This window comes from Schistocerca americana, chromosome 8, assembly GCF_021461395.2.
Source record: "Schistocerca americana isolate TAMUIC-IGC-003095 chromosome 8, iqSchAmer2.1, whole genome shotgun sequence".
Lineage (NCBI taxonomy): Eukaryota > Metazoa > Arthropoda > Insecta > Orthoptera > Acrididae > Schistocerca > Schistocerca americana.
The window spans coordinates 290,390,602-290,404,776 of record NC_060126.1 but is presented as its reverse complement, the minus strand read 5'-3'; the positions used below and the strand labels follow the sequence as shown (position 1 = coordinate 290,404,776).

The window sequence follows — 14,175 nt, the reverse complement described above, 5'->3', positions numbered from 1 at the left end:
AATTTACAGCAATGGGCATTGGCTGCGGCTGCACAATTCATCGATTTCAAATTCAAGGCGTCTGACCGATGGGTCAAGGCATTTAAACAGAAGCACAGAATTTCACAATGCTAGATCACGAAACTGGTTTCGAAAAAGAAGCGGCGTCAATGGAGGACATCCAGGCCTCTGCAGAGACCTTTTGTCGGCAGACGTACCGTTTAATCCCTCAATACCATGAGGATTATGTGATAAATACTGACCAAACAGGCAAATACATGTTTTCTGTGTACAAAATGTTTTTACCGATTTAAAATATATCAATTCAAATTTAATTATAGAAAAAGATATTTACATACACATTCATGTATTGTTTAATATTAAAAACACTACTGTTTCAGGATGCCAATATCAATCTGTTAAGTTTTCATGAAAAACTCGGATTTGAATAAAGTGACGCATTCGTACACCGCACAATATTCAATAACATTATCCGGAAAACTGCTCCCGTATGTCTTCATATGCTTACAAGAAGCGACCGGTCATATCAGACCTCATATTCACAAATTAATAGATGGCTATGCCAATACTTTTACGAATGTCATCGTAGCATCATCGAAGTCCGGAAAAATAACAACAGGTTTATACATGGATTTTCTCCGGAAATGTTTAAAATCTTACGTCAGGGAGAATAAATATTTACTTCTGAAACTTCCTGGCAGATTAAAACTGTGTGCCGGACCGAGACTCGAATTCGGGACCTTTGCCTTTTGCGGGCAAGTGCTCTACCAACTGAGCTACCCAAGCACAATTCACGCCCCGTCCTCACAGGCTGTGGCTAAGCCATGTCTCCGCAGTATCCTTTCTTTCAGGAGAGCTAGTTCTGCAAGGTTTGCAGGAGAGCTTCTGTTAAGTTTGGAAGGTAGGAGACAAGGTACTGGCAGAAGTAAAGCTGTGAGGACGGGGCGTGAGTTGTGCTTGGGTAGCTCAGTAGGTAGAGCACTTGCCCGCGAAAGGCAAAGGTCCCGAGTTCGAGTCTCGGTCTGGCACACAGTTTTAATGTGCCAGGTAGTTTCATATCAGCGCACACTCCGCTGCGGAGTGAAAATCTCATTCTGGAAACATCCCCCAGGCTGTGTCTAAGCCATGTCTCCGCAATATCCTTTCTTTCAGGAGTGCTAGTTCTGCAAGGTTCGCAGGAGAGCTTCTGTTAAGTTTGGAAGGTAGGAGACAAGGTACTGGCAGAAGTAAAGCTGTGAGGACGGGGCGTGAGTCGTGCTTGGGTAGCTCAGTAGGTAGAGCACTTGCCCGCGAAAGGCAAAGGTCCTGAGTTCGAGTCTCGGTCCGGCACACAGTTTTAATCTGCCAGGAAGTTTCATATCAGTGCACACTCCACTGCAGAGTGAAAATCTCATTCCGGAAATATTTACTTCTCATTGACTCTTGGGGAGGTCAAACGAATCCAAGATATATGATGCAATTTTTCAAGATAACGAAAATATGCCAACTTGGTCTGTAAAAGTCATATCTCCAAAATGCACTTTTGGTGCAACCTTGTGATGTTTACTTTTACAAGGAAGGTAAAAATTTCATCAAGCACTTGCAAAATTGAAGCGCATTGTTACAGGAGAATTGTGAAATTAATTCCCAGGAAGACTGTATAAAAATTCATTCTATAACTCACCATCAATCATCATCACCAATATTCCGAAACATGATTCAATGTGTCTGGTTTGTCTCCAAATTATCAGAAACTCTAAACATTATCATAAATGTTAATGGGGCATGTTTTTGTACAGATTTATTGCAAATGCCCTGTGATTGTAAAAAATCTGCTTTTATATGTTGCGCAAGATGTCACAAAAATTATTGCTTTGTTTGTTTTTACGATAATTACCAATGCGGTTCTTGTTTATAATTATTATATGTATAAAAATTGAATGTTTTCCATTGTTATTCCACCAAGGAAAATGAAACAGAAGGAAAAAAAGTGCCGGAGGAGGAATCGAATGCGAGATCTCTGGCGAAAGAGTCCAAGCCATTACCATCTAGGCCAGATGGCGGCTCGGCAATGGACTAACATTTTATACTCATAAGGCTCCTAAGAAACTTTGGATAGATTTTTCTCGGGATTTTCCGAGTAGTGCGTCCTAATATTTTAACTACGTGAGGTGTTAGGGGTCCGTCCTCTTTCACCACACAAAATTTCGGACAAATCCCCGACCCCACGGTCGTGCTGTCTCCTTGTCAAACAACAGGTCCTCCTGCTTAAAAAATGTCCCAGTCAGCTCTCAAAAGGCAAGATTCCATCACAGCAAAAAGTTCACTTATTAGATGCCAAAATCAAAACGAAGTCATATGTGTAACTTATCACTGGAATTAACACAAATCTAACAGTTCTCCAACAAAACTATGTCAATCAAGAATAAAACAAAGAAATTTGAACTTGGTCTTTATACTGTACAGTAATCTGCATTGCGGAGCATTGGGTCAACAGATATTAGCATTTACACAAAAAAGTTTCAGTGTCTAAGAACCCGTAAATCTCATGTGGAAACAAACACAAATATCACAGACAAAACCAGTAGCAATCTCAAACATTTTCAAAATTTCGGCTTATGAATATAAATTTGCATTTCACAGAACATGAGTGCATGGTCTGAAAGATGAAAAGAGCATCAATGGCATAGGGGGCATTAGGGATTGATATTGCCTATAAATAAAGGTGTGAGGGAAACAACAGTTCATGATCTCGTTAAGAGTTCAAGCAGCAAGTACACATAATAACAAAACTCCCATATCATAATAACAAAACTCCCATATCACCTGAAGAAGATGGACAGGTCAGATGTTGAAATATTATGCATAAACAAAAACTAGGCAGCACATCTGGAAGCACACCATTAATATCACAGTTGGTCAATTGCACAACAATGGTAACAAAAACCTCGGCATTAGTAATCGATCGTGTAGTTACGAATGTATGAAAGAAATACTATGTTGACAAGTAAATGATATTTGACTCTCTCATCATTTCTGCCAGTTAATAAAAGTAAAAGCTGTGTTGGATAAGCTCATCTGATTGCAGACTTAATAAAGACATCTTTCAAAATGTAGTACTCACAATTTTTCCAGAGTATTTTTTTTTATCAAAGCTGGGATGAAGTGTGCACAGAAATAATGTAGACGCAGAACTTTTCCAAGTTTTGTACAATATTTAAAATAAATTTTGAGCAGTTATTTCCAAGAGTATCCACATCAACAGCAATGCCCAATTAAAGAAAATGGGTAGCACATATCCTTAAGTCCTCCCAGCTCATGAAATATCTTTGTCCCACAAGGAAAATTCACAATGAGCCAGAGTTCATAAACTCCTATCAAAATTACAAGAAGATTTACAGAAAGGTTTTGTTTGTGTCAGAAATATCATCAAATGACAAAACAGTACTTAATGCTGAAATTAAAAGCTAAGCAGCCTGGGCACTTCCTTATCTACAAAGACTTATGCCATGAGGGGCACACAACACTTTGTTCACATATGGAGGTTACTACGTACTAATTTCCTGGGGTGGAATATGGCATCTTGTTCTACTGAGTCCATAAAGTCACTGCTTCTGACATTGCTTTAGAATAAATTGATGTGGCAAGCATGTCCTCTGAGTCCCCATATGTAAACTGTCCAATTCCGTCAATGTGCACTATAAGTCAACAAAACTATTTTTGTGACTTTGACTATCAAACGTTTTTCTGAATCCACAGCTGTAACACAACAGATCACTAATCTCCACATTTGACCACGTCAAATAATAAGAATGTATGAAGTGTCCTTTTTAGTTAACGTAAAAAATAACAAAAAGACTATTTATAAAACTAATCATTAATAATACAACAGGTTAACAGAAGGAAAACAAGAAATGTTTTACTGAGTAGGGAAACCCCCCAACTTCAGGTCAAAGGATTCACTGCAGGGCAAGTGACATGATAAATCAACTATGAAATACTAATAACAGATGAGGTGTAACATCTAAGGTTTTAAAATCTCTTACAAGCATTTTTTCAGTGATTAATCCCATATCATTTTGTCCTACCACGACGTATTTCTGTCAGTCAGTAATATCTAATAAGTCAATATTTAACTATCTGGTAAACCTTTTTCATCCAATGTTTTCCTATTTTCGGTGGTTGAAAAGCTTGTCCAGATTAAAAAGGTAACCTTTGGGTATCTTCACCCATGTTGATATCTGCTGCATGTAAGCAGTGCTTATCAAACTGCTTGTCTCTACTTTCTCTACACTACTGTGATACACTGTAAGCAATGACAATGTAGTGAATAATACAGAAAATCAGTCACAATATTTATTAAATGTGTTTTACCTCACAAGAGTATACCACGATATTGGGATCACAGATTTACTTCAAACTTTGTACACCTTTTACAGGCCATTTAAAGAACTAATGTGCAAGTAGTAAGGTGCACTATTCTGGCAATTCTGAGAACTTCACAGGAGATGTTTTACATGTCTATTAGATATGTGAGGTATGTGTGCAAAGGTGCTAGGTGTAAGAAGTTGTTGTGGTCAAGTGATTAGCATTCACACTTAATGAGAAGGTTGCGGATGAGGCGACAATTTGAATCCCGCTAACACTTAGTATTTTAATCACTGGTCACATTTAATTTACATGAAATTGTAGTGAAATTCATATGTTATTTGATTATTAACTATATTTAATTAAATTTTCAAACATGAGGGAGATGCCTGGTAAGCCCAAGGCAAACCTCAATAAATAATTATGCTAATGACATTATTCATAATCAGTAATATAGTAAGTCACAATGTGCTAGACCACAAGAGTAATGTACAATTACTTGTCGGATTTTCTCTCAACATAACACATTGCAGGATGGGGTATTTGTTGTACAGACATGGAATACATAAATTGAAATGGCATCTACTCCATCAAATGAATTCAGTTTCCCAGCATTTACAGGGAATTTTCAGAGTTTCAAATGGAAAACACATCTCATTGACATTTTGGAAAATTTCTCTTTTTTCTGATAGTTTGGATGCACACTATGAGTAATGCAAAATTTTCGCGAATACAGGTGCTGGTAATTCGTGATGTACAGTGAAATGGATTTTAATAGCATCTTCACGAGAAGCAATTTCTCTTTCACTCTTAATCAGAAAAGAACAGGTCTGAAGGTGCTTGATAAAGTACCTTTAGAAATAAATGTGACATGGTTGGCAAAACAAAGTACACTTCGAGGGTATGACTTTAACTGTGCAAGTTGGAAGGCCTGCGTCATCAATTAAGATGTCATCGTATACATGCATTTTTTCGTTTACTTGTTGATAGTTATAAACATGTTTGTTATAATAATTAAATTTCATTAAAAATAGTAAGTAATAAAATAATATGAAATTGACTGAACTTCATGCAATACATGTGTTTTTTTTAATTATATCACCTCTCAACTGTCATATAAACTAAATAACATGAGAAAAAATACATTAACAATTAAGTTTGAGCGGGAGTTGAACCTTCGCCTCATACATGTTTTTGTTACGAAGCTCAAATGTTAATCACTTGACCACCATGAACTCTAACATCTGGAACCTACGCACAGACACACAAAACACATAATAGGTGCATAAAATTTCTCTTGTGATTTTCTCTGAATTGCCAGAGTAATGCACCTTACTACTTGCACATTTTGTTGTTTAAATGCCCTGCTAAAGGTGTACAAAGTTTGAAGTAAATCTGTAATCACGTCATGGCCTCTCCTCATCTGTAATCATGCAGAATAGGACAATGTCAATATCAAGACATTTTTTGGTTAGGGTTAGGAGCAGAGCTAAACAAACACGAATATAAAAAAATATAAAACTCACCAGTATGAGATCAAAGATCATCTGAATTGTATGAGCATCCGGTAGCATTCCAAAATCAACTGCCATGTCAAAAAAATTAAATGCTCCAAACCACAAACCCCTGTTGAGCATTGATTTGAGGATATTAGAAGCAGGAACACTGAACATCTGCACACGAGCTGGAACTCCTTCACAACATTTTGGTGGGCCAGGAACACCAACTGAGAACCACGGTTCATCAAGATCTGCTTCAATGTGAGCCTGTATGCAAAAGCAAAACTGTCTTAATCTCCACACTAGGCATTCAATCATAGTCACAGCATTTCATCCTGAAACAGTTAATATTATTTCGCTGCCCGCCATTTCTTTACCATACAGCAATTTCCAGTTGCTAAACAGCAAACCCAGGTCGTGGTGCAAGCTGCCTTATCCAACCGCTTACAGGGGCAACAAAAATTTGATTTTCAATCCTTCACACAAATACTGACGAAATTGCATTTAAAATGCAGTCATAATCTACTCATTAAAAGATGTAATATTGTGTTAAATTAACACGGTAAAATAAGTTGCACTTAAAAACTGTATATATGACTTGACGTAACATAACTCACTGAGCATGAATATCCAAACTATCCTTATCTGTCAGTTGAGAACGAGAACACTTCATGACTTCCAACAAACTTGATACATAATTCCAAACCATTATGAAACTTTTTCTTACAGACATGTCCCACAAAATGACGAAGGGGAAAAAGTTAATCACTTACTACAATTAAGGTGTTCACGCAGTAAATCAGCTGCATCATGCATGACGTTTTAATTATATTATTTCTCTACTAATAACTCTATTCACAACACATTTGCAAACAGGATCCACATACACCACTTAGATGTACCTGCAAAATTATGTCACTATATAAAACACATATCAGAAAACAAGACATAAAAACACTGAGATGTGTGAAAAACTACCTTTTGCTTATAAAGTAGTGCGAATTACTCAGATTATACTCATTCAGTGTTTGATAATGACAGCACTTTGCGACTTCCAACAAACTTTAAAAATAATTTCGAAATATTTCAACTTTTTCTTGCTTACATACTGAACGTCAAATAATTGACACATTAACTCATATGTAAATTAATCAAAATCAGAAGCTTTTTTAAATATGCAAGCTCTATTCTTTCAAACACAGGCAGGGGGTGACAGGTGAAATAAATCTAAATGAGTAATGTTCTAAATGAATAACATGGCAACTAATATGATTTGGTGGTTCTGTTCTGACTGAAATATGCAAGTGACTAAGTGTTGCAGCAGCAGCAACATTAATAAAGACTGGACACAGCAGCCAAATTGCAATATTAAGTAGTGAAGATAAATTTAACTACACTGTCATTTTTTATGTTTTTTATTGTTTCCTTAGTTGCGTTTACAGGGTACATAAAGAATACTTTTACAAATGTTGGGGCCATTTTTCTTATACCAAACCCAGAAAAAAACATCTAGTGAACACGGGCTTTAAAATATGTAGCATTTATTCAGCTTTGAAACACGTCTCTTCTACTGAAGAAGTACTCATAGCTCTTGAGGTGTGAATTTTACACTCCATGTTTATTAGACTTTTTTTTATAGTTTTGGTGTAAAGAACCTATCCCCAAAATTTATAAAAGTATTTTTGAAACACCCTAACTATTCCTGGCACGTTTCCCAAAATGCACCTAAATGTAAGGCTGTTTTTATTGTGCCATGTGTGTTTCATTTATTTGATTTGTGAAGCATCTTAGTGGCCTGTAACTCACTGTTTCTGTAAACAAAATTTGTGTTATGTAACAATAACAGATTTGTTACTACATTACACCTTTTTTTTATTCTTTTGTTATTACGTGAGAAACAACTTTCTGTGGCACCAGTTTCATGATGTTAGAGTAATACTTGTTTCTACTTATGAACTGGTATCTTATTAGTGCATATGTGCCATAACTGACTTCTACTTAGATAGTATGCCTACCTGGGCTGTCCAATTTTCCCATGCACCACCTTAATGCTTAACTTCCACTGGTCACAACATTTTGGTTTGGTTCTTAACATTACTAGAAAACTTTGATGAACATATAGTCCTTGCAATGAGCAAGATAGTAATAAATGACCAATTCAATGTAAGTAACAACTCATTCATCAAGTTTGCCACTAAAACAATAACAGACGTGTAACCCTCCCCCCCCCCCCCCCACACACACACACACACACCAAAAGAATACTTAATGACATGTAGACACCAACCATACAAAAAACACACACACACACCAACCAAAAGAATACTAAATGACATATAGACACCAAAAGATGAACAAAAAACACAATGCTATTGTTTTAGTGACCAACATTGATCATATGATCAATGAGTTGTTACCAGAATTGATTTGGTCATTTATTACTTTCTTGTTCAGTGTTAGGGCTCATGGTATGTGGAAGTTTTACTGTAATATTAGGGTTCTTTTGCTGTGATTGTTCACCCTAACAATTTTCACATACTATTCTTTGTTAGATAGTTCACATCCTGTTCTTTATTGGGTGTTCAGCAAAGAAAGAATGACTGTTTGCTTACTTCAAACAATGGAAAATCCAGGAAGGAATAATGACAATATTACAAAAACAATAGTTGCTACTCACTACACACCAGATATACTGAGTTGCAGGTATACACTTCAAAAGGAGTGTCACACAAAGCTTTCACTCAAACACGCCTTCAAAAGAGCGCACGTATAACTCACATACATGATCACAGTCTCTGGCTGCCAAGGCCTGACTGCAAACAGCAGTGCATGATGGAAGAAATAAATGGGTGATGGGAGTGAGGAGGAGGCTGGGGCTGGGAGGGGAAGGGATAGCAGGGTAGGTGTGAGGGATGGCCAAGTGCTGCTTGCGGGAGCATACAGGGATGAAATGGGGAGAGGGTAGAACAAGTACATCTAGTCGAATGTTGGACAGAGGGTAGGCGGCAGGGGGGGAGGGGGAGGAGATGGAAAAGGAGAGAAGTAAAAACACTGTGGCTGTGTTGGTGGAATAGAGAGCTGCGTAGTGCTGGAATGGGAACAGGGAAGTACACAGGAGGGTAAAGGACAAGGACTGACGAAGGTTAAGGCCAGGAGGGTTATGGGAACATAGGATATATTGTAGGGAGATTTCGCCACCTGTGCAATCCAGAAAAGCTGGTACTGGTAGGAAGAATCCAGATGGAACAACCTGTGAAGCAGTCACTGAAATGAAGAACATCGTGTTGGGTGGTGTGCTCAGCAATGGGATGGTCCAGCTGTCTCTTGGTCACAGTTTGTTGGCGGCCATTCATGCAGAAAGACAGCTTGTTGGTTGTCATGCCCACATCGAATGCAACACAGTGGTTGCAGCTTAGCTTGTATACCACATGGCCGGTTTCACAGGTAGTCCTTGATGGAACAGGTGATGCTTGTGACCGCACTGGAGTAGGTGCTGCTGAGAGGATATAGGGAACAGGTCTTGCATCTAGGTGTATTACAGGGATATGAGCCATGAGGCAAGGGGTTGGGAGCAGGAGTTTTATAGAGAGGTGGAAGTCAACATTGAGAAACACTTCTTGTTGGGTTGAGGAGGACCGGGTGAAGCAAATGGGGGAGGTGTTGAGGCTCTGGAGGAATGTGGATAGGGCATCCTCAACCTTGATCCAGATCACGAAGATGTCATCAATGAATCTGAATAACATGAGGGGTTTGGGATTCTGGGTGGTTAGAAAGGATTCCTCTAGATAGCCCATGAACAGGTTGGCTTTGGACAGTGCCATGTGTATTCCCATAGCTGTACCCCGGATTTGTTAGTAGGTAATGTCTCCAATGGAGAAGTAATGGTGGGTGAGGATATAGTTGGTTGTGGCTACTAGGAAGGAGGTGATTGGTTTGGAATTCGTGGGGCAATGGGAAATATAGCGTTCAATAGTTGTGCAGCCATGGGCGATATGGACGTTAGTGTAGAGGCAGGTGGCAACAATAGTGGCGAGCACGGCACCATGTGATAAAGGAACAGGAACTGTGGAGAGTCAGTAGAGGAAATGATTAATAAATTTTGTATAGGAGGGTGGGTAGCAGGTAAGAGGCTGAAGATGTTGGTCTACGAGAGCAGAGATTCTCTCAATGGGGACACACTAACCAGCTTCAAAGGGGCATTCTGGTGGGTTGGGTTTATGGACTTTAGGAAGCATGTAGAAGGTAGGAGTGCTTGTTAAGTGTACATTTCTTTTTGTTGTTTACCTCATGGGTGCTCCTGCTATGTTTGTTTGATTTACTGTACTGTCTGTGGAGTTCTATGGTGAAACATACGGCAGGTGGGTGCATCTTAATTACTAACTACAGAGCATAAGGGTACCCCTTTCATTATAAATCTTTGGCAGACCATACAACCTAGGTGGAAGGCAGCACCAGGATGAACCTTTTTGCACACATCTTCTAATAAATTACTCATTTTCCAAAGTGAAGCAGTCTTGCGGTCAATTCCTTCTGTGGGGTTGCTGCATAACCTTCTGTAAGCAGAGTCTTTGAGCAGCAAATCCATTTTAAAGACATAATCATCCCACATCAGAACATGGGAGGCTTCCATTCTTGGATGTAATGGTTTACAAAAAATGTTATGGTACTTTGGGACATAGTGTTCATAAAAAGCTGACTCATACCAAACAGACTGGCATATCAACAGTTGCCATCCACTGTACCACCAAAATAGTACCCTTAGGACTCTGGTACACACAGCGTATGCTATTTCCAATGCGGACAGTTTAAACCATGAATTTGTACAATTGACAGCTGTGTTTAAGGAGAATGGACACTATGAGATGCAGATTCGTTGGGTTATGGAGTTTGGACCATCCCTGGAGGTGCATGAACAGCAGCATCGATCTGTTGCCTTTATTCCTTATGCTGGAGACATATCCTTGGAGACTGGAAGAATTTTATGGACTTTTAATGTTAAGAGTGTGATCTGTCTAACTTCCACGATTAAAACACTCCTCAGCTCTGTCAAACATGATTTGGAACCTAGAAAGAGTGAAATATGCAAAACTCCATTAGTTTCGTACAGTTAAGCACAGGTTCATGGAACATCACCATCACACAAGATTACAACAGCCTAAAAAATCAGTGGTAGCCCAACAAGGTTTAAATGGGGGACACGGATGAAATTTGACAAGACTGATAGATGCCACTACAGGTTTCCTGAACAGTGTTTACAAAAGGGTGATGAAAATTATGTTGGCAGAAAATGTATAATAATAAAGACAAGATTTTTTCCTCTAATAGAACATGGAACCCTGTACTGGCATGGCTCTGTCAAGTGTTCTACTAGGGGCTGTGCCACCACCCTAGCCTTGAGGGCAGCACCTGTGGTGGGTGACACACGCACTCTGTATTGAATGGAGACCAATACAGGACAACAATCTGCAGCCTTTATATCAGTTTTCATCAGGACTCACCAGCAGCAGTGTTCTCCTAAAGATGGGGGACAAGGAGAACACCAAAATATAGAATTAGGTTGATTTTAGAATCTGGCAGCAAACCCAAGAAGACTACCAGGAAAGAAGTTTATTGTTATAATGGAATTTTGGTCAGTCTAAGTCCACAAGAGCCATTAGCTTAAAGCTGCTAATGCTTATAAGCATTTCCACAATCAGCAAACCAGTGTGCCAGTCACTTATAAGTGCAACAGTCCACAGGTGTATTATGCAGTCTAGGTGTGAACACTTCTTTGCACAGTTAGAAAAGGGTCCAGGAACAGTTTTTTGTGCCTACAATTTTGTTTTCTTGTGATTAGTTGTCCAGAATGTACACAATTCGATATGGTGGCCAAATAACTGAAACTGAGACCTTCAAATGTTAAAACACGTAAAAAGAACGAAAAATTTACAGACGATCAGTTACTGAACATATTAGAAGATAGTGACTTTGAATTTGAAGATGACAATTTGGAATAAGATACATGGAATAATGAGAATGTAGAAACTGGCCAGAGAGATGACAGTGTGGAAGCAGAGCTTTCAAATATGACTTGTGACAATGCAGAATTGGAAGATACGGATGATAATGGTGGTGTTAGTGATGATGATTATGACGATGAACCCACACTGACCGAAGTTTATAAATCAGGCAAGACTTGGCATGACGAACCATACAACATAACAAACCATACGACAGGAAGCATCAGCCACTAACAAAAGGGAGATTTTTACTGATCCTACTAGCAAAACAAAAATGGATTTTTTTAGGCCACACTTACTTCAGTGAGAAGCTAATGAAACTAATGACAACTTTTTTAATATATTTCTGAGTGAAAATACAAAGGATAGGTCTAGTATCTGTAGAATACGGATAGTGCAGAACAAATATTGTCTTCTTGAGTATTTCATTACATACGGGTACCATATTTACTCGAATCTAAGCCGCACCTGAAAAATGAGACTCAAAATCAAGGGGAGACAAAAGTTTTAGACCGCACCTCCAAATCGAAACAAAGTTGGTCCATTGTAACTTGAGACACAATTTAGGTCGAATGGATGAAGATACAGCTACAGTAGTTTGGTTCGAGTCGTAAGCTTAGCAGTTAAGCTTTACCAGGTAGCCACTGCTATGCGTCAGGCACGCTGTCTGTATTCCTTTTTCACGTGCTTCGTCTGGTTTGAATTGATTGCTTATTTTGCTTTGATCTGATAACTGCTGTTCTCTTTGTTATAGGTGTTTACGTCAATCTAAGCTGAAACTGCATTATCGTACTGTGTCATGCATTGTTTGTTGAAGAAGAAGAAGAAGAAGAGAGGAATTGTCTCATAAGCAAAACAATGTCAAGCGACTGCTATTTGTTGTTACTAACACTGCTGCTTTCTTTGATAATGATCAACAAGAACCAAATAATGGACCGTGTATGATAGAAGATATTCTGAATGAGAGTTTAGCAAAAAATTTTCGTCGTTTGAAAATCTTTGCAGATACCTCTTTAGTACATTACATTCTGCACAGAAATTAGAGGAGTCATCTTAGATTTAAAAATCTAGTCAGTTGCCGTGCTTTATTTCTGACTGTATCACTATTCAGCATAAGAATAATACGAATACCAGCATCTGAAGAAATTGCAACTACAACACATTGCAGAAGTGAAAGGGTGTGTACAGGCTGAAGAACTATGTTAGTCCACTGTGATTTTTTTGAGAACTGGTCTGTAGTCCTCCCACAAGAAATACAAGGGTATCATTGGAGTAATGATCAGGTTCCAATTTTTCCAGGAGTGACATATTTTCAAACCAAGACCACAACTGTTGCAGTTATAAGTAATGACACAGGACATGACACGGCACATGCTTTGCTAGCAATGCGCAAAATTCTTCAACTGCAAACATGAGCAGAGAAAAATCATCATTATTTCTGATGGTGCTCCTAGTCATTTTAAAAATCGTTACCAGCTTTTTGAATTGAGTAAGTTGCTCGTGCCAACTGACTGGGTATACACTGCTACTGGTAATGGGAAGGGGCCTTGTGATGCTGAAGACCAAAGACAGCTGTGAATCAGAATACTGAGGATTTTACGAGAGTCATGAAATCTTACACATCCACAGCCCTCATTCTTTTGTCCAATGAGGAAATCTAAGAATTCCATGAGCAGAAAAAATAAGAATGGTCCAAACTTACTACTCCTGTGAAACAAATTCAGAAGACACATTTTTGGACACAAAGTGATGGGCAAATTGCATGCACTTTAATCAGCAAGAAAGAACTTTCATTTGTTTGACCAACACCTCAGAAACAGCAGGATAATATTCAGATTCACAACCTGAGAAGGGGGACGTTTGTGGCACGTGTGTATGACTGTGGCTGGTGGGTCGCAGAGATTATAGACATCAGATAAGAGTTAAACGAAATTGTAGTGAACTTTATGCTACCACATGGACCAGCTGCTGGATATAGGTTTCCAGCTCAAGGACAACAATGCCATCAGTGCTCACTTCCTGTTTAAGTGCTCCAGTTCCTATTGGTTCCACAGAAAGGCATAACTCTATATCAAAGGAAGATACTGAAGCAGTGGAATACATTTTTAGTTCATTGACTGGCTAGTTTCAGTACAAAACAGAGTACACAGACTTAGTATTAATTGAAACCTTTACGTCTTTGGAGTTTTCACATACATTTTGGAATCATTTAAAATCCTTAAAAAATTAGTCTCTTACTCATCTTTCAAAACTGAAATTATGTTAAATAAGGCTAGGTTTTGATTTTTATGAGCATGTTGTGTGATAATAAAACAGGTTTTATGTATGGC

At 38.5% G+C, this 14,175-nt stretch overlaps 1 protein-coding gene across 1 annotated transcript in view; it reads right to left on the bottom strand.

Annotated features, from left to right (window-relative positions):
• Positions 1–14,175, bottom strand: part of LOC124545474 — a 437,325-nt gene that overhangs the window by 100,123 nt on the left and 323,027 nt on the right. Inside the window, exon 8 of the mRNA XM_047124406.1 lies at positions 5,874–6,113. Within this exon, the coding sequence (XP_046980362.1) occupies positions 5,874–6,113 (240 nt within the window). The remainder of the gene's footprint in view (positions 1–5,873; positions 6,114–14,175) is intronic.